Genomic DNA, 26,108 nt, shown 5'->3' with positions numbered 1-26,108 from the left:
GGATTGAGGGTATTGATTCCATCATCAGTAAGTTTGCAGATGACACCAAGATGGGGGCGGGAGTTAATCTGTTGGAGAATAGGAGGGTTCTGCAGAGGGACCTTGCCAGGCTGGACAGATGGGCGCAGTCTAACAGCATGAGATTGAACACATCTAAGTGTCAGGTTCTACACATTGGCCACAACAGCCCCAAGCAGTGCTACAGGCTGGGGTCAGGGTGGCTGGAGAGTGGCCAGGCAGAAAGGGACCTGGGGGTGCTGGTTGATAGTAGGCTGAACATGAGCCTGCAATGTGCCCAGGTGGCTAAAAAGGCCAATGGCATCCTGGCCTGCAACAGGAACAGTGTGGCCAGCAGGAGCAGGGAAGTCATTCTGCCCTGTACTCAGCACTGGTCAGGCCACACCTTGAGTCCTGTGTCCAGTTCTGGGCCCCTCAGTTTAGGAGAGATGTTGAATTGCTGGAATGTGTCCAGAGAAGGGCAACAAAGCTGGGGAGGTGTCTGGAGCACAGCCCTGTGAGGAGAGGCTGAGAGAGCTGGGGTTGCTTAGCCTGCAGAAGAGGAGGCTCAAGGGAGACCTTCTTGCTGTTTACAACTACCTGAAGGAAGGTTGTAGCCAGGTGGGGCTTGGTCTCTTCTCCCAGGCAACCAGCACCAGAACAAGAGGACACAGTCTCAAGCTGTGCCAGGGGAGGTTTAGGCTGGATGTTAGGAAGAAATTCTTCACAGAAAGAGGGATTTGCCATTGGAATGGGCTGCCCAGGGAGGTGTTGGAGTCACCATCACTAGAGGTGTTTAGGAAGAGACTGGATTGGGCACTTAGTGCCATGGTTTAGTTGGTGGTGGGTGATAGGTTGGACTCGATGATCTCAAAGGTCTTTTCCAACCTGGTTAATTCTCTTCTATTCTATTCTTCTTTCAAATTCAAAAGAATTCCTGTAATCTAAATCTCATACACAAATCTTGGTAAAGACATTGATATTCAAAACAAGCAGATTCCTCAGGAAGCAATCCATGTGTTAATAGTGTCCCACCTATGGGTGTCAAACACAGTGACTTAGCAAACTGTACCTTAGCCAGCATGGCCAGGTGTTGGTTCTGTACGATGGCAGTGCGGTATGTAGCTAATCCTCCTTCCTCCAGAGTGGGAAACAGGTAGTACAAGTGGACACTGGAAAAACAAAAATCCAATCAGACTCTGTCAGCATTTGGTTAAAGATGTGTGCCTCTAGGGAACTATGCCCTTCCCTCAGATCCTAGCTGGTAACACAGGTCCCTTCCAGGGTAGCAGATGGGCTTGAATTAAGGTAAAGAAACATTAAAACAATGCTCAGTAATACTTGACAAGATAGCACTGGCAGCAGGAGGGGAGTGCTGTTTCTCTACTGGGCAATGCATAGTCTCTAAATTCCTACAGTCAGAAGCAGTTTCCTCATCTGAAGGTTTCTGTCAGCAGCAGTGGGTTCAGCAATGTTGACACTCAGAGGATGCTGAGGAATAAAACACAAGGGAACTGCCAGCCTTGAGGAACTCAGTCCTGCAGGTGTGTAGTGCTTTAAGGTGACACTACTGATTTAGGCTGGATCACCATTCAGCATATTTGGCTTACAAGTTTCCTACAGTACTTCAACAGATGCTAATAGAGCCTAAGAACAGAAGCCAACAACTTGTATTCATCAAATGTGTGAAGTCATTAATATCACAGGAAAAAAAGTGTAAAAATCCCAGGCTTTCAACTGCCTTTAATGGCTTTTGTCACCATGCAAGTAAGATACTTCATAAAACAGGAACAAAAAGTAATTCAGTGATCCAATTCAGTGATCTGAGCAAATGAGTCTGATTATCTTCATGTGACCACTTAACCCATGATGGAAAGAAGTTAATGCAGAGGTTTTCAGCAGTCCACAAGGCAGTGGATAGCAGTAATTATGAAAATATTTTATCAATCCAGTACACAGGGAGAAAAGTGCAGATGGCTGAAAGATTATTTAAGGAACCACTGTAAAACATAGAGGCAATGAAATCAAGTACCACAAAATTCATAAAAGCAGAGACCTGAAGTCTGAGATGTAGGAATATTTTTTTACCAAAAAAAAGACTTAAATAGGTGCTTCTATGCTCTATTGAACAGAAATGTAGCCTGAGCTTTTTCAGAATGGACACAAAAGTTAGCTCAGAAAGCCAGCTGATGGTTGACGAACAATGCCAATGAAAAATGCAAGGCAATTCAATCAGCAAGTCTTACATCAGCCTGCACTACTTTATGAGAGAAAAGCGCAGGAGTTTTCAGGGCAGTGGAGACCTTTATGGATTAAACTTGTACTACTGAGTAGCTAACGACTAGGAGAGGCTAACAGAGAATGGAGATAAGGGCACTTTTGCTTAAAGAGAAGCTTTACAGTAAACAAGACTGGTCCCCTATTTGAAAGGGCAGAACAAAGCAGCTGAAAATGGATCTTTATTCTGTGCAAACTGCCTGCCTCTAGTACTCACCTAAAGGAGGCCAATGTACGTAAATGATCATGTCCCTGTATTATTCACCAGTTGCAGGATACTCAAAACAGACCAAAACTGAAGCAGATTTTGATAAACATTGTGGGTTTTTGTTATTACTTCCAAATAAATTACATTTGTGTGTTTACATACAGACACCGCAGAAGCTCCTACCCCAGTCACTGACAGCGCGGGAGCTCCTACCCCGGTGACTGACAGCGCGGGAGCTCCTACCCTGGTGACTGACAGCGCGGGAGCTCCTACCCCGGCGACTGACAGCGCGGGAGCTCCTACCCCAGTCACTGACAGCGCGGGAGCTCCTACCCCGGTGACTGACAGCGCGGGAGCTCCTACCCGGGTGACTGACACCGCGGGAGCTCCTACCCCGGTGACTGACAGCGCGGGGGCTCCTACCCCGGTGACTGACAGCGCGGGGGCTCCTACCCCAGTCACTGACAGCGCGGGAGCTCCTACCCCGGTGACTGACAGCGCGGGAGCTCCTACCCCGGTGACTGACAGCGCGGGAGCTCCTACCCTGGTGACTGACAGCGCGGGAGCTCCTACCCCGGCGACTGACAGCGCGGGAGCTCCTACCCCGGCGACTGACAGCGCGGGAGCTCCTACCCCGGCGACTGACAGCGCGGGAGCTCCTACCCCGGTGACTGACAGCGCGGGAGCTCCTACCCCGGTGACTGACAGCGCGGGAGCTCCTACCCGGGTGACTGACACCGCGGGAGCTCCTACCCCGGTGACTGACAGCGCGGGGGCTCCTACCCCGGTGACTGACAGCGCGGGGGCTCCTACCCCAGTCACTGACAGCGCGGGAGCTCCTACCCCGGTGACTGACAGCGCGGGAGCTCCTACCCCGGTGACTGACAGCGCGGGAGCTCCTACCCCGGTGACTGACAGCGCGGGAGCTCCTACCCCAGTCACTGACAGCGCGGGAGCTCCTACCCCGGTGACTGACAGCGCGGGAGCTCCTACCCCGGCGACTGACAGCGCGGGAGCTCCTACCCGGGTGACTGACAGCGCGGGAGCTCCTACCCCGGTGACTGACAGCGCGGGAGCTGTCAAAGTGCAACTTGTCTGTAGTTGACTCTCTAACCTGAATCAACTTAGTATCATACTCCATGAAACAGGAAATCTGGTTTCGTATTTTGTACTCTTCCTTGTGGTATCATCAGCACTGAAGGAATTTTCAGGAGTGCTGTGTGCAGATGTGCGGCTCTAATTATCAGGTAGGACTGCAAACACGCACAGTCATAGACAGCACAAAGCTTAATAAATCCAACCACATGCCACTAACATAGAAAAGTGAGGACTGGGGAAGAATTGCCCACTTACCTCGTCAAGAACTCAACCACAGCATCTCCCAGAAATTCTAAACGTTCATTGTGGTTAATCCTGGAAAAGGCATTTTAATATTTACCATCAGCTAGGCAATACATGCCAGTTATTTACAAAGTACAACCAAAAGAGAACAAAGCAGAACTGACTGTTAATAAGCCAGGAAAGACATTCTTGCAGCCTCTCCCAAACTCTGGGAGGTTGCATCCTGATATTCAGGACAGATGCTACCACCCTTAAAATTTTCGTATGTTCCAGCTGGAGCTTAACAAATGGTGAAAGGAAATGGGATTGCTCATTGGCACTGAGGCTGGGTTTCTTCATCCATCAGATGGCACCAGGTGATTGAAGCCAACAGCCTATCCTCTGCATGCAGCTAGGGCAGTGTATGTAATTAACATCAACACCTGCAGAACTACAAGAAAGTAAGGACTTGGATACTTTATAGCACCTTTAAATGACCCATTTTCTGGAACTTCCTTTGAGCTCCAAAGGAAAAATGGCTGTTCAAGGAGATGCATTCAAAGATGCCATTAAGTTAGTAGAATCTTACATTTATTTTATTTTCCTTTTCTTTTATCACTGCTCCTGAAGACTGCATTAGCTTTCATTTCCTCCAAGCTCTCTGCCTGCTTATATTAACAAAGAACTAACAGGACACAGCAGCTGAGAAAGAACATGAATTTGCCTTCAAATACATACTCATTTCTGCAGTGAATATCAAAGCATATAAATAGCACTGTTTTGACTTCACTGCAATAGAATCAAGGCCAATGCAACAGGATTTTTTTTTTGCTTTAATCCAGAAGATTCTTCTCAAGTGTTTGCCAGCTTTTATTATAATTTGCATTCCCCCCAACTATTATAGAGGTAGCTTAATTTCTGCTATACCAGGCCTTTGTTATGGGCTGAAGGAACTCAGTTACCTCTGGTGTGTAAAACAAAGTGTGAGCAAAAGTACACCTCCTTTCACAGAGTGAAAACTCACAGATCTCTCAGAAATGAGGTTTGATATTTGTGTGTTAATTTGTGAGAATTAATGAAATTTAACCTTGTCTCACGTTATCTTAAGAGGGTTGAAACACGCTTCAGGATGACTCTCAAAGAAAGGGGTGTGGTATGAAGAAATATTATTTGAGGTACACTGTAGTAATTTATCCAAAATTCAGCTTTTCCCATTCACAGATTGAATTGGGTTAGAAGGGACTTGTAAGAAGTCACCTTTTCCAAGCCTCCCTGTAGTGAGCAAGGCCACCTCCAACTAGATCAGGCTGCCCAAGGCCACATGGAGTCTGATCTTGAATCCCCGGGCAAACCTGTTCCAGTATTTCACAACTCTCACTATACAGAACTTCTTCCTCATGTCCAACCTAAATCTGTTCTGCTCCAGTTTCAAACCATTGCCCCTTACCCTGTCACTACAAACCCTTCTGAACGGTCCTTCCCCAGCCTTCCTGTAGATCCCCCTCAGATATTCCCAGGCATCTTCCAGAATGATGACTCTCGAAAGTCCCAGTAATAGCATTAGTTAACTAAAATACACTCTGCCCTCTAGTTCTTGCATTTAGGACATTTCATATGCAACTCTCTTGCATCAGCCCTCTAAGTTTTCTTTATTCACTTTGGCTAACTACAGTGCCCGTAGCTATAAACCCTATCTTAAAACATTCTTTATTTGCACAGAATTCTTAGTGGTCGTTTAAGGATCATTTACATTACAACATCAATGGCTTTTGCATTTATCTTTAAATTGGACCAGTAAATCAGCTAAGCCCACGTTCAATACCACACTCATGTTAACAAGGTGCCATGCCAGGAAGGTACTACTGTGAGGAAATGTGATGGAGAACCCAATGTATAACAATTACAATAACCACAACAAATCTTATTTGCTATTTTGCAGGCCTTTTAGTCCTCCTCATTTCAAAGATAACCATAAATGATAGAATTATCAGTTAAAGGCCATCCTCAGGAGTTTCCTGCAAGTATGACTGAACATTTACCATGTCACTGCTAATGGGGTCTAAGCACATCTTCATAATATAAAAGTCAATTCCAAACAACTTTTCATTTTAACTGTTTGCCAAAGCTGCTGCCAAAGCTGCTGGTAAGTTGGTTGTTTCTATGAAACATCTCCCTCTGTAACAGCTTCCCAACTCACAAAGAGTTATTTTCATTACCTGGAAGGAGCTGGATCATCTTGTCCCAAACGTGACATAATATTTATCAGGGTGTTTATCCCTAGAAATACAAACAATGCACTATCAAACAACCAAGAACTAATTTAATTTGAATTGGCTTAGAAAATAATTATTCAAACTGTTACTCTGTAATTGCTGCACACAAGCTCATGCTGTTACTTACAGGTTTTACTCACAGCAAGTATAATCCTTACAGATGCTCTTTGCCTAACTGACCTCAGTCCCATTGCAATACTCTTGTATTTTTGCATTCAGAGAGCCAGATAAAAAAATCCCACCAGAGCATGAAAAAGACATTCTAAACATTACATAAACAATACAAAATATTTACTTCATTACAGCTGAATATGCTTTTAAAGGGCAAGGAATCTTTGCAGCAGACAGCCCACATGCTTTCACATTAATAAGACATTTTTACACAATACCCTCCAGTTCTCTCGGTGTTGAGCAGCAAATTAAGCAAACAATACTTGCCAAATCCCACTGAAAATACACTCTCATTTATTGTGCTTGTTTTTTCTCAGCCCCATACTTGCTGATTAATTTACAAAATGCAGTCTTTTAGAAAGACATCACTGATCTCTGTGTAAGCATTAAAATCCTCCACTGAAGGGATCTCTCAGAACAGCAATGGCCAACAAAATGCTGGAATTGTTTTGGTTGGATCATCGAGTCCAACCATTACCTAATGCTACCAAGTCTGTTGCTAAACTATGTCCCTTACACCTCCCGGGATGGTGATTCCCCCACCTCCCTGGGAAGCCTATTCCACTGTTTGATAATCCTTTCAGTGAAGAATTTTTTTCTGGTATCCAGTCTAAACCTCCCCTGATGCAACTTGAGGACATTTCCTTTGTCTTATCACTTTCGTTGCTAGGAAGAAACGAGGAAAGACAAACTCCAACCTCATTACAACCTCCTTTCAGGTAGTTGCAGAGAGCAGTAAGTTGTCCCCTCAGCCTCCTTTTCTCTGGCCTAAATAGCCTAGTTCCCTCAGCTGCTCCTCGTAAGACCTGTTCTCCAGACACTTCACCACCTCCATTGCCCTTCTCTGGACAGACTTCAGCACCTCAATGTGTTTCTTGCAGTGAGGGAGGGGCCCAAAACTGAACACAGTACTTAAGGTGTGGCCTCACCAGTGCTTAAGTACAGGGGGACAGGCTCTTCCCTGGTCCTGCTGGTCACACTATTCCTGATACAGGCCAGGATGATGTTGGCCACCCGGACACAGTGCTGGCTAATTCAGCTGGCTGTTGATCAATGAACAAAGTGTGCTCTTCCTGATTAAGGTGAAAAAAAAATGGTAGTGATGCAGCAGCATACCTTTTTTCCTCATGTGCATATGGTGAACTTTTCTGTCTCCATACTTTGGCTGTCGAATCCCACAGTTGGATAAGGAATTTCTGGCATGATCTGGATTCATTCCAAAGTTTAAGTGATGACTTGGATGAGTCATGGCAAGCTATAATGTAGCAAATACAGGGGAAAAAAGTCTTAGATGTATTTTTGCAAATGTAAGAAACAGAAAATTAGACTGGTAGCTAAAAATTGTCATTTTTTTAGTTTGAAGAAAGGCTACAAAGTGATTAGCAGCTTGGTTCCAGCAATTTCAATGCAGGATGTTCTTTTTCAGATGTCGGAAAGAAGAAACATTTATGCCTTATCATCACTTCAACTAATTAACTTTCAACAGTCTTTTTTCTTAAAATACATAAATAAAAACAGTTTAGAAGAGAAAAAGCATGAACTGTCAATTTGCCCTATGAGTTTTGCTCACCAGCTTTGCTGACCTGATTTCAATACATGTACTTAAACACATATCCACCCTACCACTGCAGCATAAATATTCATGTTAAAAATACATAGAGATTCTCAACCACTCATATTTGATTTAGGCTATTTAATTATCTATAAAACTTTCACACTTCATAACAACAAACAAACAAACAAACAATTATCTCTGGCATGGTTATTCACAGAAGAACTCCTAACTATATAGGGCCACTCTTCAATTCAAAGTGAACAGCAACGGGGGGCTGCATCTTTGTATGGAGCAAAACTAGAAGTGGGTAGATTCAGATTGGATGTCAGGAAGAAGTTCTTCACCATGAGGGTGGTGAGACACTGGAATAGGTTGCCCAGCCCCATCCCTGGAAGTTTTTAAGGCAAGGCTGGATGGGGCTCTGAGCAACCTGCTCTAGTGTGAGGTGTCCCTGCCCTTGGCAGGGGGGTTGGAACTAGACGATCCTTGAGGTCCCTTCCAACCCTGACAATTCTATGATTCTATGATCTTCTGTTTCACATTTGTACCATCTAGCATTATCAAAAGCTTACTCTGCTGCTGCCACCACCACTACAAACTTACACATTTTGTCTGTATACACCCAGAAGTATTATATGCATGTATATAGTAAAGATTATGTAACATTTCCATAGACATACAGAAACTGCATATTTTGAACTTAAAATTCCCCTCCCAGAGAAATGATGCTTATTTCAGGGGGAAATCATTAACAGAAGTCTCTAATGCCCTCCAGTAACTTCAGAAAAATGGTAATGGAGCTGATCATTTTTAAATGTGCACTTACATGAATGGCCAGTTCTGTGACATGGATGCATATGAAACACCTAAGAAGTTCTCCCCAGTACCTGCCCTTGTTTATTAAACACAAGAATTTCATCACCTCTTTGTAGAAAGGAAGAGCTGAAGTTTGCCAATTCCTTTCCACTAGCTATAAATGCAAAATTAAAAAGGCAATGTTTAAGTTGGTTTTGTTTGGAACAACAGACTCAAAATGAAATAGCAAGGCATACACACTCATCTGCAGACTAACCTGGTACTCTTTACAAATATTATACATGATTTCTGTGCAGGTTATTTTTGTAGATATATAATAAAATATACCTGCCACTTTCAGGGGGCATGTTTGCTTTTCTACACATTACAGGCAAATCCAGACCTACCTCTGGAGCAATGGTAGGTGTATGCCTACATGTATGACTGAGGACTCTGTTTAGAAGTCTCTTGGGATCATAGAATGAGAGAATTGCTTTGGTTGGAAGAGACCTCTAAGATCACTGAGTCCAACCTTCCACCTAAGACTACCATAGCCATTAAATCATGCCCCGAAGTGCCACGTCCACATGTTTTTTCAGTATCTCCAGGGACACTCCATCACCTCCCTGGGCAATCTGTTGCAAAGCCTGAAATCCAGCTGCTAACCTAGAACTGGCTGGTCACGGATACCTAAACTTTGGAACAAGAGATCTGCAGTACAAGGAATCAAGTATATCCAAGCTGTAGCAATACAGAATATTCCTCAGGTTTGTACAAGATAAAGTCATACTGACATGTGAAGAAGACAAACCAGAAAATAGTTTGATTTTTTCCCTTCCCTTACCTGCAGCAAGCACCTGTCCCGAAAAGTGTAGCCTATCAATTTGTCCAGATGCATCAGGCACTGATGGTAGCGGACGTGGTGGGTGAGGACAGGGAGCATCATTGCGTGCTGCAAAAACAATTGCAAGAAGGAAAAGCATTCAAACTCAGTGTTGAGCATTCAGTGGAATAAGCTATAAATACAAACATTTTCCATTTGTCATACTGAGTTTTGCGGTTTTGGTTTAGATGAGAAAAAAAAATGAATTCACAGGTTTTGAACCTTTAACCATCAATTGAATTAGATTTGTCCCACTGCATAATCACAGTGGGGACAGCCCCACTGAGACCAAATAAAACACATAAAACCAGTCTTCCTTATTTTTAATGAGGTTAAAAAAATGGCTGGTCACCAGAAACATCAACTTTCACTAAGATGTGCCTGAATATGATGCTCTCTGTACCTTCTCATTAACACCCTGCAGTTTTAGGCTAGTACCAAAGATGAAGACAGAAACAGGGAGGGACTTTCTATCAGGGTATGTAATTATAGGACAAAGGGTAAGAGTTTTAAACTGGAAGAGAGTAGATTTACATTATATATGAGGAAGAAATTCTTTGAGCGTAGTGAGACACTGGAACAGATTGCACAGATGCCTGCTTCTTAGAAGTGGTCAAGGCCAGGCTGGATGAAGCTTTGAGTAACTCAGTCTAAGTGGAAGCTGTCCCTGCTCATCATAGAGGGGTTAGATCATCTTTAAGGTCTCTTCCAACCAAACTCATTCTATGAAGATGCTTCTTCCCTAAAGCTATGAAGCAGAGGGGGAAGTTTCTGCCTGTATTTGTGCTTGGGATTGCCCCAGTCCATGTGCAGGACCTTACACTTGGCCTTGTGGAACTTCAGGAGGTTTCCATGGTTCCACCTCTTAAGCCTGTCAGCATCCCTCTGGATGGCATCCCTTTCCCCCAGCGCGTCAACCACACCACACAACTTGGTGTCCTCAGCAAGCTCGCTGAGAGTGCACTTGATCCCAGTGCCCATGTTACCAACAAAGATGTTAAACAGTGCAACACATTAAATTCAAACTACTTGAACCAGCTTTCAGCAAGGAACAGTAGCTATTGGATTTTCAAGGACAGTTATTAGTGCCCTGCTTCATTTTCTTATGAAGAAGAATAAATGGCTTTTTGAAATGCTGTAGTCTGGCAGTTCCTGGCACAACGTGCCAAACAAAAAAAAATGAAACCAGAAAGTCTGCTGTTTGATCATCTTGAAAACAGAGAATGTTTTCCTGGGGGGGAATATTTTGAAAAAAAGAGTCTTTCAGCAGGAATTCTACACTAGTACTAACACTGTTGGTTTATGCATTTATCTCCTTATAAGGAAATCAAACATAAGCACTACAAACTGTGTTAAAGAACGGCTAGTGATGACAAAAAGGTCTGAAACTATATGACTACACAAGTTATTCCATAATACTTAGAACCACAGGATCATCAAATTGTTTTGGTTGGGAAAGACCTCTCAGATTACCCAGTCCAACTGTCAACCTAACGCCACCATGGTCATTAAATCATGTCTCCAAGTGCCATAGCCACATTTCTTGAACACCTCCAAGGACAGTGACTCCACCACCTTCCTGAGCCACCTATTCTAATGCCTGACCACTCTTTCCATAAAGAAATTTCTCCTAATATCCAATCTGAAAATGCCCCTGGCTGTTTCAGACCATTTCCTCCCATCGTATCACTGATACTAGGGAGAAGAAACTGATCTCTACTTCTCTACAACCTTTTCAGGTAGTTTTAGAGAGCAATGAGGTCTCCCCTCAGCCTCCTCTTTTCCAGACTAAACAATACCAGTTCCCTCAGCTGCTCCTCATAAGGATTGTTCTCTGGACTCTTCACCAGCTCTGTTGCCCTTCTCTGGACATGTTCCAGCATCTCAATGTTTTTCTTGTAGTGAGGGGCCCAAAACAGAAGACAATATTTGAGATGCAGCCTCAGCAGTTGCATCTGGTTATAAACATACAAGCAACTTCTTCTTTTCTTTTTTTTTTTAATGTATATTATTCTAATGATGCTGCATGTTCTTTTCTTGCTGCAGCTGTGCAGCTGCCATATCAAGGCAGCAACTCTCTCACATGCCCTTAGCTAGTGCCACCACACCCCAGGCTGGCAGACACTTCTGACCTGAATCTACTAAGGAGGAACTAGGCTGCCTGAAAGACTTTGAAGTGCATAATTTCTTTCCATCCTGAACATTTAACACAGCTGGTGAGAGCACACCAGCAGGAATACAGGCAACAACATTGGCTTGGGAAGGAGAGGGGGAGGGATGGTAGCTCCTCGGTCCCATCCTGCCAGACTGCCAAGCTTAGTGGCCAATTAGTGCACTTCATCTGCTGGGTAATTTCAAGTGAGCCTGGCAGAAAGCCATTTTACATTTTGGGAACATTTCCCTCACCCTTTTTCTCCCCCTGTAGGTGGTTCACTTCTGAGACGGCAAACACCAGTGTCATTACTACTGTGTGGAACTTACTGTATCTACAAACTATCAGAGCAACCTAAAAGAGTTTCACTCTGATAAACTAATGCTTTTAAAAGCATTAATTTTATAGCACTGCACTTTAGCTCTGCCCACACAGTTGATTTGTGTGTATTTAGTTTAATCCAAGAGAAAATACATAGCAACAGCAGCCATCTTTCATTTTACAGACTCTTGTTTGCATACCCTTGGCCTCTCAAAGAAATCAAATCAAGGAACATCTGTACCACAACTGACTTATTTACATGTTATGGCTGCAGATGGGCACAAAACACTGAAAAAGCTTTATTTTCATTTTTCTTTGGTGTTTTACTGTCCTTCAACAAAACAAAACAGGAATATCCAAGAAGAGAGTAAGATGAATCACAGGACATATACTAAGAATAACACAGAATTGTTTCAAAGCTACTAAATTAGAAGCTTACACTGTTTACTTAACCTGTAAAAATACACTTCACAACAAAAAAATTAGAAAAGGGCTGAAATGTTCCTTAGCTATGTGAGAAGATACTGTTCAGCTGTCCTCTTTGACTCCAGAAGCAACAGTAGAATCAAAAGAAATGTTCCAGACAGAGGAGCAGCAATTTTAGTTGTTAACATTTCTCTCCCATCACAAACTTCCCTTTGGCTTTATCAGACTTTTCACAATGGGATTTCTACCTACACCTTAGCAACCTAAGCATTTTAATTCTTAAATTACATCCCCAACACAACAGCTAAAAAGAATCAAATATACCTCCAGATTATTCTGCTGTTATAACTACTTGAACTTTGCTAATATATTAATACATGAAAATTGCACTGATTTTTATCATATCACAAAGCTGGTGGCTGTCAACTACTTCAGAATATGATCTGTACCTTGGAGAAGTCAAGCATATAAAAAGCAGAGTATCTGAAAGGTATCTTCATACTAAGTGTCACCTGTTTTAATCCAGAAGTTAGTTGTGGTGGCCTTATTTTCTATTTTTCTTTCAAGTAAAAAGGTATTTCTTCAGGCTTCCCTGTAAAATCTGAGTTTGAAGAGCCAGCCAAACGGCCTCAAGCTGGCCACTCCTACCCCTTTTCCCTACAGCTCAGCAACCAGTGGCAATAAAAAAACCCAAATTTTAAAATAACTTTTTGTGTGTGTGTAGGAGGTGGACAGGACACTAGAACAGTTCCCTCTATCACCAGATCTTACTGAAGCAAAGGTATTAATTTCCATCACAGCACACCCTTGCAAGAGGTAAATGGAAGCTACGAGTACGGAAAACTACCGCAAACAGCTCCGTGGTTCAGTCACCTGGCAGACATCAGAGCGTATCCCTGTCTTCCAGAATCCTTGGCTGCTTAGCTCGACAGTGACTTCACGTCTCATGGTGTTCTTCTGACGGATTTTCTGCAGTGCTTCCTAGACAGGAAGAGAAGAGAGCTCCTGTGAAGAACTTCCTACAGCAAAGCAGTCTCAATGCACACGAGTGCGCTCACCATACTTGTTTAAGGCTTGCTTTTGGTAAGCAGTTTATAAGACTAGCCCAGATCTTCTAAGTGCCAGTACAGACCGTGGTAGATGTGTTGGGAGTACAGTGTAGACAGAAGACTTTGGTAGGCCAAGAGGAGAACAGAAGTGCCTACATTTTGTACTGTAAAAGACACAACAAACCAGTCCAACTCATATATCCAAGATGACACATAAGCAAGTTAAAGTTCCTAGCATGAAAGCACCGTCTTTACCCTTGTTGAAAAACAACCTCTTCACTGAAGCCCACCACCACAAGTACTCCTGAAGTACTCAGCAGGAGCAAAACAGACCTAAGTAAAAGAAAGGCTTTGTTTAGTGATCTCAGCTACTTCATAATAGCTCATGTTCAACACTGTCAGTACTCTGAGTCTAGGATTGGTTGATGGGTTGGACACGATGATCTTGAAGGTCTCTTCCAACCTGGTGTATTCTATGTATTCTATGAAAGCTAGAAAAGGAAGTGATTTTTTTTTTTACTAGTCCTGAAGCCTATTACAATGAAATCTATCAATATTAATTATATGCTATTTTTTTAAAGCAAACAAACAAACAAACCTGCAAAAAAACAAACCCAACACAAACCCCCAACAACAAAACAGAAATAAAGAAAACCCAACCAACCCTAACCAAAACCTGTTTTGCCTTGATCACTGACTGTTTGGTGTCATGTAAACAGTTCGTCCCTAGGAGCTACAAAAGGGACAGAATTATTAGAAGACTCTGATAGAATCGTTAAAAGAAAAGATTTTCTGTAAAACTGGAATGAAAGAAACCCAGCTAAAATAAATCCCCAGATCAGGATCTCCTGGTTTCAGTACTGCAAAGCCCCTGAGGTGTGCAAGCTCCCCAGACAGCTTGCACTGATGGTTAAAGATTCTCTCACTGCTCTTCCTTTTTCAGAACACAAAGCTTTTCAAAGCTGCAGCCCATCCTCTCTCTCCTTCTCCTTTTCACTGCAGGGCACTTGCTCAAAGCTGTCTCATCCCAGGTTCCAATGTGAAGCCTGTGAGCGTCGCTGGGAAGAAATGGGTTCTGTTTACTGTTCTGCAGAGACTCACAGGGTGATTCCAAAACATGCCTCTGCCCAGATACAGATTCATCAAACCTCTGACACCTCTCTACTGAGGCACCTAGTGTATGAGGCTAGATAGCCCTGGTTCCTTTTATATTCAATGAAGGGGTATAAAAGGCTTCAAAAGCAAACAAACAAAAAAAAGGCATTTCATTCTCCATTGACTTCAAAGTGAGCCTTCAGGTTCCAATTTATGTACCTGCTGTAAATGCTTCAAGTAAGGTTAGAGGAATATTGTAGAGTCTCATAGCAGTGAATGATGGATAGCAGGAGGAATAAAGATCCTTATAGCACTGCACTCCTTATGCACCCTCTAAAAATTGCATTTTGGGGCTGGGTCAATGGGTGGTTTCTGAGACAACTGTTCAAGTGTTTGCTAGACCTAGCTACACTTGCAAGCTGATTGGCTCAGGAGCACTCCAGTGTTACTGATAATACTCTGCCCTGGTTAAATCACATTTGGAGAACTGCATCCAGTTCTGGGCTTCCCAGTTCTATAGGGACAGGGATATACTAGAGTGTCCATGAGGATAATTAAGGGACTGGAACATCTTTCTGACAAGGAAAGGTTGAGAGATCTGAAGCTGTTGAGTCTGGAAAAGACAAGGCTGAGAGGTCTTATTAATATTTATAAATATCTGAAGGGTGGGTGTCAAGAAGGTGTTAGTCTCTGTTCAGTGGTGTCCTGTGATAGGACAAGGGGCAATGAATACAAACTGGAACACAGGAAGTTCCAATCCAACTCAACATGAGGAAAATGTATACTGTAAGAGTGATGAAGCACTGGTACTGGCTGCCCAGAGAGCCTGTGGAGCCTTCCTCGCTGGAGATGTTCAAGACCCATCTGGATGTGTTCCTCTATGACCTGCCCTATGTGATCCTGCTCTGGCAGGGGTGTTGGAGTTCTCTGGAAGTCCCTTCTAACCCCTACCATCCTATATGATATAGTTAATAATCTCTATAAGTGCCTGTACCAGTAACAGGCAGCCCTATGACTTGTTCTAAGTTATTGACTCCTTCAATGGCAAAATGCATTACATTATTCTCACATAAAGCTGTTGCTTCAGCCCCATATGGCCCCCTGATGGCAAACTACCTGATAAACTTATTATCCTAGGTAATACCATCAAGAAACAAAAATCTGCACACCACACAGTATGTGATAAATATTAAAAGAGCATTTTATCTTTTGAAGCAAAGCATAATCACCCCCATACATCCACTACAATTTTACACATCAGTCATCCAATAGCCCCTAATGAAAACATTCCCACGAAACAACAGTGTTCCCTTCTACCTGCTCTGATTGTAGAAAGCTGTGTCAAATAAAATCATCTCCTATAGGGACATATTTTTTTCCTTACAGGAAGCTATGGGATTATTTAATACCAGCACCAATAAAACATTAACTAAGACTCCTGCTCATACAACAGCACACTATGCTTTGCAGTAATAACAAAAATCAGTTGTAATGTCAAATATATCAAACATTTGCCTCAAAGCTACACAATTAGCAAACTGGGGAAGACTTAGGAATTGGACTGAGTGATCCTCACAGGTCCTTTCCAATTCAGGACATTCTATGATTCTAAATCAGAGTTTCTGATAAATAAATAAAAATAGACCATCACTTCATTAAATTCCATCCAGTACCAAAGTTAATGTCTTCTCTACTCCACTCCTATGAGGACAGGCTGAGTGAGATGGAGCTGTTAACCCTGGAGAAGAGAAAGCTTCAGGGAGACCTGATGGAGGCCTTCCAGTACCTGGGCCTCTCAGTTTAGGAAAGATGTTGGTTTGCTGGAATGTGTCCAGAGAAGGGCAACAAAGCTGGTGAGGAGTTTGGAGCACAAGCCCTATGAGGAGAGGCTGAGGGAGTTGGGGTTGCTTAGCCTGGAGAAGACCTTATTGCTGTCTACAACTACCTGAAGGGAGGCTGTAGCCAGGTGGGCGTTGGTCTCTTCTCCCAGGCAACCACCAACAGAACAAGAGGACACAGCCTCAAGCTGTGCCAGGGGAAGTTTAGGCTGGATGTTAGGAAGAAGTTCTTCATAGAAAGAGTGATTGGCCATTGGAATGAACTGCCCAGGGAGGTGGTGGAGTCACCATCACTAGAGGTGTTTAGGAAGAGACTGGATGGGGTGCTCAAAGATCGCCCAATCTCAGAGATCTTTTCCAACCTGGTTAATTCTATTCTATTCTATTCTACCTGAAGGGGGCCTACATGAAGGCAGCAGAGGGACTGTTTACAAAGGCCTGTAGTGATAGGATGAGGGGCAATGGTTTGAAATTAGAGAACAGAAGATTTAGACTGGATGTTAGGAACAAGTTCTTTAACATGATGGTAGTGGAACACTTGGACAAGTTGCCCAGGGAGGTAATTGAGGTCCCATCCCTGGGGATATTCAAGGTCAGGCTTGACAAGGCTCTGAGCAACCTGACCTAGTGGAGGATGTCTTAGTGATACTGTGACGTCCCTGCTCACTACAGGGAGGTTGGACTAGATGACCTTTAGAGGTCCTTTTCCACCCAAACCATTCTACGATTCGATTCTTTCCACAAGCTGTCCAATTAGCAGTGCCTGGTAGACATGCACCAGAGAGATTCAAACCATCTGACTAAAATCTTAAAAACCCAGATACCTGAGGGCAGGCTGCTTTAGTCTATATTTAGATGACTATTCTTCTGATTTGAGTTCCCAATTGGTTGAGTATCTGCACTTTGAAAACGCTTATTGCTCATCACTTTGGGGAAATAAAAAAGAGAGAAAAGACAAAAATTTGACAAATACCTCATTTGTCATTAGAGATTACTGAAAGTAACAGCTAAATGACTTGAAGTGAAAGATCTCAAGGAATGTCACTAAGACTGTCTAATAAATTATGGTTTAAAACCATCAACAACTGTGGCAGTTTTTACCTCAGAAGAGCAATGTTTAAAATTATGAGCCAGTTAAAAAGTGCACCCTGAAATAAAAAAGCCCTTCCCCATGCAAACTCTTGAAACCATTAACGGCAACAGCTATAAAGAAGTTATGGTTCTATAATGATCATTTCTATAATTGGCTCAAATTTTGCAGTAGTTTGACAGCTGAAAAAAAGGGAAAAAAATCCATTCAGTAACAAGCAAAGATAAAAATAAAATCAGTGTTAACAGCCTGAAAAGAGAATCTTTTGTGAAGGATTTCTATTGTTTCCATACATACACAGGGCAGTCACATTGCTTTATTCCATTCTGAATACTCAATTATCAGTTATCAGAAGGCCCAGCAGACCTACCTCTCTTTGGGATAATTTCTGTTTATCAGCCTGTTTGACTTTGGGACTATTAGCCAGCAGGTGACGCAGCTTCACGTAACTCTTCCACAGCTTTTGGTACCTGAAGGACAAAAGCAGGAAATAAATATTTTGGTCAACAGAACTAAAGCCTCTCATGGTTCATCCTTACAAACACATCAGCTGCAACCACACACACACAGATTGCCCATGAGCATCTTTTTGCTCCAGAAAGAAATCTCAAAGCATTTCCCCAGAGTGGTAACAGCGTCTCTGTTTTTCCAGCAGAGTGGACACAGCAGCAGAGGAGCCATTAGTGCGCAGTATGAGGTGAACGGCAAAGCTCAAGGCAGAACTCAGGTCTGCAGATACCCACTTGGGCAACCTTCACATGCTGAAAAGACTTGCCTGTAGCATGACATCTCAAGCAGGTGAAAATTTGCTTTTCTTCACAGAGTTTGCCTCTCACTCACTGAAAAGCAGAAGTAACCTTTCCCAAGAAATGTCTGCCCTTCCACTGGCTGAAATGTTTTAGTGAAGCACATGAGGAAGAAGCCTCCAAGTCATGCACCACCTGAGATTGTTGTGTGAATAGTGCAGTAAAAGTTTCATTCCCTGTGGTTTTGTGCTGAATGGAAAGAGCAAGTCAAGTTTTCTCTGTAGTTAGCATTTACTTAAGGTTTCTGGTTTTCTCCAACCATCTAACCTTTTCCTATTTCAGGGTTGTCTAGTCACACATGAACTTCAAATAACAGAACTTTGCCCTTGGTGAGAGTCCCTCTGCAATCTAGCACAGATTTTCACAAAGTTTGTAAGAGCTTACTCCATTTGTAGACAACATCCTACCATTATCACAGAATGGCTTAGGTTGGAAGGGACCTTAGAGATCACCTACTCCAACCTCCCTGCCATGGGCAGGGATACCTCTCAACTAGACTCTGCTGCTAACAGCCTCATCCCATCTGGCTTTAAACACATGCAGTGAGGAGGCATCCCCAACCTCCCTGGGCAGCTTCTTCCAACTGCAACTGACCAACAGGTTCAAAAGTTACTATGGGAGGTGCAACCAAGAGAATCATGCCGTGGACCTTGTTTCCTTAGGAAACAAACTAGTATCAACTCTGTAGAGTTTTTCAAGAAAACCTATAAACTCAGACTTCTAGCAGGAAGCAGGAAATCAGAGGACAAAAGGAAAGAAGTTTGCCCCAGTCATTTGTTTTCACATTTACATTCTAAAAGAGGATCTCTTCAGGACCAATTTAGAGCAATGGTTTTAGTAGGAAGTCACAACACTAGTGGCAAAGAGTGTATGAAGAAGCAGCTCTTTCACTGTTTCCTAGTCTTTCCAGCATTCCACATTCACAGGCACACAAGCATCTTTTCTTATTAGCAATTTTCCCCATAGATATTCCTCTGCAGCATTTTTGAATGTCTGCTTTCTGCCTCTAGAGATGCTGATATTTTTCAGTCTGTAAGCACATCCTAAATCATCAATGCACAGATTTTTCTTACATTCTTTTCTCCATATTACTGCAATCTGCAGAATAACCCACCTGACAAATCCCCACCCAAAGAAGAAAAATGAATTAAGGAACAGATCAGCCAGTAAGAAAACAAGCAAATGGCATGAGAAGGTTTCAACCCAAACCCAAGAACTTAAAACTATGATCTACAACATGAATTTTACTACCAGTATTAATATGGGTGGAATAAACTCTGTTATTGGAGTTAAGTTTGAGGAAAATATTTTCTGGGCATTACCCCTTTCACACATACACCAGAGTTAAACCTGTGATTCATGATGTCACCACAGAAATGCTTCACAAAAATGTCTTTGTTGCTAGGATAAAAAGAATCACATCTAAATTCTGTACACAGCTCTGGGCAAGAGAAACCAAACCAAACCCCAAAAAGCCCTGGAAATTTTAAAGGCAGTGCAAATTAAAAAAAGAGTGGCAAGATTGATTTTTGTATTTTTATACTGCAAGGTGCAGAACTTTACAAACATTAAGAAATTCAGCATCAGAACAGAAATAGTTCTTCTATTATTCAGGCTAATTATTTTCTTTTCATGGACGAGAAAGTTAAAAGATGAGGAGGACCATGAGGAGTCATGCTCAAAGGCAAAAGAAAATGCACTATCTGGATAATCCCTCCCTATTCCCATTTCCCAACATTCTTCATCTAAAATTTTCAGTAAGCAGTTGTAGAAGAATCTCTCTGTCTGTCGTACATGTACACAAGTGTTTGGCCCTCGAAGCTGCAGGTCAGGTTCAATGTCCTTAAAAGACACCGGAGGAAAATGCTGGAAAGAGTCCAACAGAGAGCTACAAGGATAACTGGGGGACTTGAACATCTCTCCTATAAAGAAAGACTGAGAGAACAGGGGATGTTAAGCTGGAGAAGAGAAGGCCAAGGGGGATCTTATTAATGTCTATAAATATCTGAGGGGTGGGTATCAAGATGAAGGTGCCAGGCTCTTTTTGGTGGTGTCCAGTGACAGAAGAAGGAACAATGGGTACAAGCTAGAACAAAAGAGGTTCCACCTCAACACAAGGAGACACTTCCTTATGGTGAGGGTGATAGAGCAGGCTGCCCAGAGAGGTTGTAGAGTTTCCTTGCCTGGAGATCTTCAAAACCCAAGTGGATGTATTCCTGTGCATCCTACCTGAGGTGATCCTGCTTTGGCTGGGAGGCTAGACTCAAATCTCTAGAGGTTGCAGTCCCTACCATTCTGTGAACCTTTGATGTAACCTGGCAGAGGTGTTATATTAGGTTGAGAAGTTTCATACTGGACACACATTTACATTTACTTCTGCAGATCCTGAATCATTCCAGAAAAAAAATGAATTCTACCTTACATCCAGAAATATACAGGAGCTTGTGCTCAGTGTCATAAAAGCTAAGCTTTGTATTGGACTCCATTAAGCACACAAAAAAGCCTTAAGTAAGCCACAGGTTACAACAGTAATGCATTGCTGAATGGATGATGGAAGGAAAAGCATCTTACTGAGGGTCTCCAGCATAACTGAGCTGAGCAGGTCGTATCCCAAAGTGGACAATAATGGGGAAAGTAATGACATCAGGATTGAACTGTTCCCGGTCCAGTTGATCAATACGAACTGAGCTGGGCTTCTAGGAGAAAGAAAAACAAACAACACACCTAACTGACAACTGCTCCATGGAAGATTTATTGCCTCTAGCCCACAGTATCCAGGGACCACCAAGCAGCAATATTCCAAGCTTATTAAAATTAACCAAAAACTAATCATTAACATTATAATAACTCTTTGGCAATGACAATGTCTCAGACCAAGTTAACTGTGTTTGATCTTTCGGTAACAAAAAAAGGGAAGTATTTTTGCTTTGAGTTTACAAGCCAAGAAATAGTTTTATGTATTTTTTTTCTTCTAATACATATATTTTTCTCTCTCTAATATATATACTTTTTCTAATGTAGATACTTTTTCTCTCTAGTATATATTTTCTATAACATATGTATTTTCTCCCTAATATATACTTTTCCCTATATAATTTTTTCTCTATATTTTCCTCCATAATATACATATATTATTTCTCTATATATATTTCTCTATAATGTATTTTTTCTCTATAATATGTATGTTTTTCTCTATAATGTATGTTTTCCTATATAATATATATTTTTTCTGTCTTTTTTAACCTCTATGTATTACTTTTTACCATATATTTTAATTTTCTCTAGTACACACACACATGTATATATTTCTTGGGAGAAATTAAAGCATCTTTCTTTGGTTGAACATCACACTAGAAATAAAGCCAGGATTAGCATTCTGGCATCCAAGGTCCCACATGCCTGAACAGTTCACTAAGATCAGGATACCTCTCTAATTTTAGTTCTGTTCCTGATTTCCCCAAGCGAGTGAAGCTATTGTTAGACCCATTCAATCACCAACTAAACAGCATGAAAAAAATGTCACACTACTCTTAACAAAGGCTCCTAGGCTGATGTGTACAAGGAGGAAAACAGTCTTGTATAATGAGGAGCCTTTTGGCCTTTTTACACTTCAAAAAGAACACAAGTTCTTTTTGTAGTTAAAAAGGGCAGCGTAGAAGGAGGCAACTTTTGCTTCACCTCCAAAGCCCACAGAAAATGAGAAATTGCAGATCACTGTAGAAGACAAGCTGCTTGCAGAGCTCTCCATCACTTACCCAGCACATTGAAAAAGCCAGCTGAAGGTGCACAGCTTGTCTCCAAGTAAACACTTTTGCCATTACCTCGCAAGCTGCTTTGTTACGTGCCTGCCTACCCCCCACTTCGCAATCAGCTGGATGAGGCCAATATTTTCTGCTTGTCTAAGGTTTCAGAAAAAGGGCATTACTTCTAGTTACCTGCATCTCAAACCTTCTAATTTAGCATTGTGAATTTCTCCAAGATGAGCTTCAGAGTTGCAGAAACAGCTCCTACCATTCTCCTCACAAAACAAAAAACATGTCAAGAACAAAGCTTTCACCCTTCAAATCACCTTGATAGAACTGCTCACAAGAATCATTTTCTGCATGGATAAGCAAAGCCAGTTCTATAAATAAAGGTAAGCCTCATCAGGTGGTCACATTTCCAATCTATTCTGGAAGAACAAAAACTTACTTAAAACTTTGACATTCAGATAGAGAAACATTTTCCAAGGGAAAAATTCTTATCAGTTTCCCTTTTGGACATGATGATTGAACATAAAGTTACAGTTCCCCAGTCAAGGAAAAAAGATTAAAAAAATTTAAAGTTAGCTCATGCTGCCAGGTTTTAAAACAAAAGTAGGAAGAAAAAAGGAAGAGAAAAGGTTTTCCCTACAGCATTTCCAATCAAAAGGGATCAGGACAAAAAAATCTAATGAAAAACACAGAGAGGATTTGTGGCAGGCAGAATGTTGTTCTCTGAAACAGAGCTTAAAATCCTGAAATTTAAGTTTATCTGGGTTTGAGGGGTTTGCACAAAGCTAACTTGTAAAGTTTTTATCTTCACAGAACTTCATTAGTTCTGCCCCCTCAATTTCTCCCATCCTCACTCCCCTCAGAAAAGGAGCCTCACTACACGACTCTTCTGAGAACCAAGGCAGTAAAATGTGATTAACAGAATATGGATCATGAATCAATGCATTCATTATAATCAATGTGTTTTCTAAAAAAATAAACACACACAAGATTTTCTTACTCAAACATTTTAGACACTTAAAGGAATATGATCAAAGGGCAATGGGTGCAAGCTGGAGCATAGGAGGTTCCATGTGAACATAAGGAAAAACTTTTTCACTGTGAGGGTGACAGAGCACTGGAGCAGGCTGCCCAGAGAGGTTGTGAGTCTCCTTCTCTGGAAACATTCAAAACCCACCTGAATGTGTTCCTAGAGAGCTCCCAGACAGAGAGGGACCTGAGGGTACTGATTGACAGCTGCCTAAACATGAGACAGCAGTGTGCCCAGGTGGCCAAGAAGGCCAATGGCATCCTGGCCTGCATTAGGAATAGTGTGGCCAGCAGGAGCAGGGAGGTCATTGTGCCCCTGTACTCTGCATTGGTTAGGCTGCACCTTGAGTACTGTGTCCAGTTCTGTGCCCCTCAGTTTAAGAAGGACATCGAGACACTTGAACGTGCCCAGAGAAGGGCAACAAGGCTGGGGAGAGGCCTTGAGCACAGCCCTATGAAGAGAGGCTGAGGGAGCTGGGATTGTTTAGCCTGGAGAAGAGGAGGCTCAGGGGTGACCTCATTGCCCTCTACAACTACCTGAAAGGTGGTTGTAGCCAGGAAGGGGTTGGTGTCTTCTCCCAGGCAACCAGCACCAGAACAAGAGGACACAGTCTCAAGCTGCACCAGGGGAGGTTTAGACTTTAGGTGAGGAGAAAGTTCTTCACCGAGAGAGTCATTTGTCATCGGAATGGGCTGCCCAGGGAGGTGGTGGAGTCACCATCCCTGGAGGTGTTCGAGAGGAGATTGGATGTGGCACTTGGTGCCATGGTCTAGTCATGGGGTCTGTGGTGACAGGTTGGACTTGATGATCCTCGAGGTCTCTTCCAACCTTGGTGATACTGTGAAATGGTCCTGCTCTGGAAAGGGGGTTGGACTCTATGATCTTTCAAGATCCCTTCCAAACCCTAACATTCTGTGATCGTCAAAAGCATGAAAAGGAGAAGAGCTTTCAATACACCTATAGCAGGTCTCAAAACTGGACTCTTACTTTACATGCCATTCACTGCCTTTGAGTTTTGTCATGCAGCTTTTCACAGCTGCCTAATAACAGCCAGGAAAAAGAACTCCTTAAGGCTTCATCTTAATTGTTCCTTCACTGATGGTTATGAGAGGAGTGCAACTAGGCTGTGCTTTTTCCCTGTGGCACAGTGACCACTAGCTTCTTCTCTAGTGCCATTTCTTAAGGTTAAATGAACAAGTAGCATATACAGAATCAGAAATTACACACCAGAAGACAGGACATAAGCAATGTGTTATTCTTCCTATTTTTTTTTCAGTCCCTGTGTTCTTTCAGAAGTGCTGCGAGAGACCATTCAATTATCACAACCTTGCCTTTGAAATCTCATTAAAAAAGGAAATTCTAACAGAACAGAGGCCCATTTTCTTTGTTTCCTACTCTGAACCTCATCAGTCAAGGCTTTGCTGATATCAGAAGATAGATGGTATGCAGATGCAGTACAGAAGTACGTTAAAACACATCTACATTTGTGCTACTGAGAAAAGCAGCACTACTTTAGCAAGAGTGAAGTATTAAAGAGGATTAACATTTGTGAGCTTTTAAATCTCTTCCAACACAAAGTTTCACTGAACTAATGAAACTCCATTAATAAATTCAATGGTTTTAAATAATGCTGAACTATTGTTAAGTGTTTAAATAAATGGGATTTAAATGCCCATCAAAATTCTCCCTCCGGCATGCATGTACACACCTCCCTTGAAAAAATGATATACATGTATAAAACCTGGATCTGCTCACAAGAGGAATTATTGTTTCTGAAATGATGTTGTGGAAGAAAGCAACAAAATGAACTTTAGTGTTTTCACTTTGTTGTGTCAAGCAGATAAAATGGAATTGAAGAGCTGTCATTTTCTAAACCAGTTTCACATTATGTCTATAACAGAGCTGTTTTATCTTCTAACTTGTAAAATGCACAGAGAATACTTTCATACTCTCTTCACTGGCTTTCATACTCAATAGTAACACTGCAATGAACAGAAAAAATCCCAACCTAAGAAGGTTATTGTAATCTTGAGAGAACTAAACTGTTCTCGTGTTGGCACTGGAACATGACAACATTTCAAATGGCTCCAGATTCTTCTTTTATGCTTATATATTTTTATGTCCACATGCAACTTTAAAAACACTGTCCTGTAGAATGCAAGGTCTGTCAGTAAAAAAAGCCAACACACACACAAAAAAAATCACACCAAATCTCAAAATTAACACTACCACTCACATCCTGCACTGCCTTGTGCATTTACAGTTCAGTGACACAAGGAAGGAGCCTGTATGAATTCCTTTATGCTAAACAAAAAGTAAGGTTTCTGCTAGCTGACACCAGAGTACCTTCAGCAAAACCCTTGATGTTATGTCAGTGTACACCATTCAGTGCTCACAACTTGTGCACTAGCATGTATCTGGTATCACAGAAACCACAAGCCACATGAAGTTAACCAGTTAAGTCTGTCTATTATGAGCCTCTGGTTTAGCACTCAATTTTAAGCAGCTCAGGCAGAATTTTCCATAGTGAGCATTCACCAGTATTCTATATTTCATGTATCCCACAGAAGATTTTGTTTTCTTTTTGGTTTAGAAAGTTTTATCCAGAATAAAAGTACTCAGAATGAAAAGAAAGGAAAAATAATATTATGCTGCCCAAGCCATGGCAGGAATCACAGAATTGTTTTGGTTGGAAAAGAACTCTAAGATCATTAAGTCCAACCATCAACCTATAACCATGGCCATTAAACCACGTCCCAATATGCTATGTCCACATGTTTCTTGAACACCTCCCAGGACAATGACTCCACCACCTCCCTGGGCAGCCTGTTTCAACTCCTGACCACTCTTTCAGTAAAGAAATTTTTCTTAATAGCCAATTTAAACCTCCTATGGTGCCATTTCTACCCATAATATCTACGGACCCCCACTAAAGGCCACTGTGTGCCTGTTCTCCGTCTGTCTGTTCACTTTCTTTTTCACCATCTCCCTCATATTAACACTCCTTTTAGCTAACACAAGATATTTTGAGAGATCCTCTCAACTACATGCATGCTTGTCTGTTGAGGTG

The 26,108-nt window shown here is 42.1% G+C and overlaps 1 protein-coding gene across 1 annotated transcript in view; it reads right to left on the bottom strand.

The window, feature by feature from the left end:
- The window catches only part of DROSHA (drosha ribonuclease III), an 80,101-nt gene that overhangs the window by 26,254 nt on the left and 27,739 nt on the right, over window positions 1-26,108 (bottom strand). Inside the window, exons 14-21 of the mRNA XM_009900821.2 lie at window positions 20,828-20,952; window positions 17,821-17,920; window positions 13,252-13,359; window positions 9,441-9,548; window positions 7,363-7,501; window positions 6,019-6,079; window positions 3,836-3,895; window positions 1,070-1,169 (exon numbers count right to left, since the gene is read on the bottom strand). Coding sequence (XP_009899123.1) covers window positions 1,070-1,169; window positions 3,836-3,895; window positions 6,019-6,079; window positions 7,363-7,501; window positions 9,441-9,548; window positions 13,252-13,359; window positions 17,821-17,920; window positions 20,828-20,952 — 801 coding nt within the window. The remainder of the gene's footprint in view (window positions 1-1,069; window positions 1,170-3,835; window positions 3,896-6,018; window positions 6,080-7,362; window positions 7,502-9,440; window positions 9,549-13,251; window positions 13,360-17,820; window positions 17,921-20,827; window positions 20,953-26,108) is intronic.

The sequence above is a fragment of the Dryobates pubescens genome, chromosome 9, assembly GCF_014839835.1.
Source record: "Dryobates pubescens isolate bDryPub1 chromosome 9, bDryPub1.pri, whole genome shotgun sequence".
NCBI classification, from domain to species: domain Eukaryota; kingdom Metazoa; phylum Chordata; class Aves; order Piciformes; family Picidae; genus Dryobates; species Dryobates pubescens.
The sequence above is the reverse complement of the archived record's forward strand: the minus strand, read 5'-3'. Positions and strand labels throughout refer to the sequence as shown.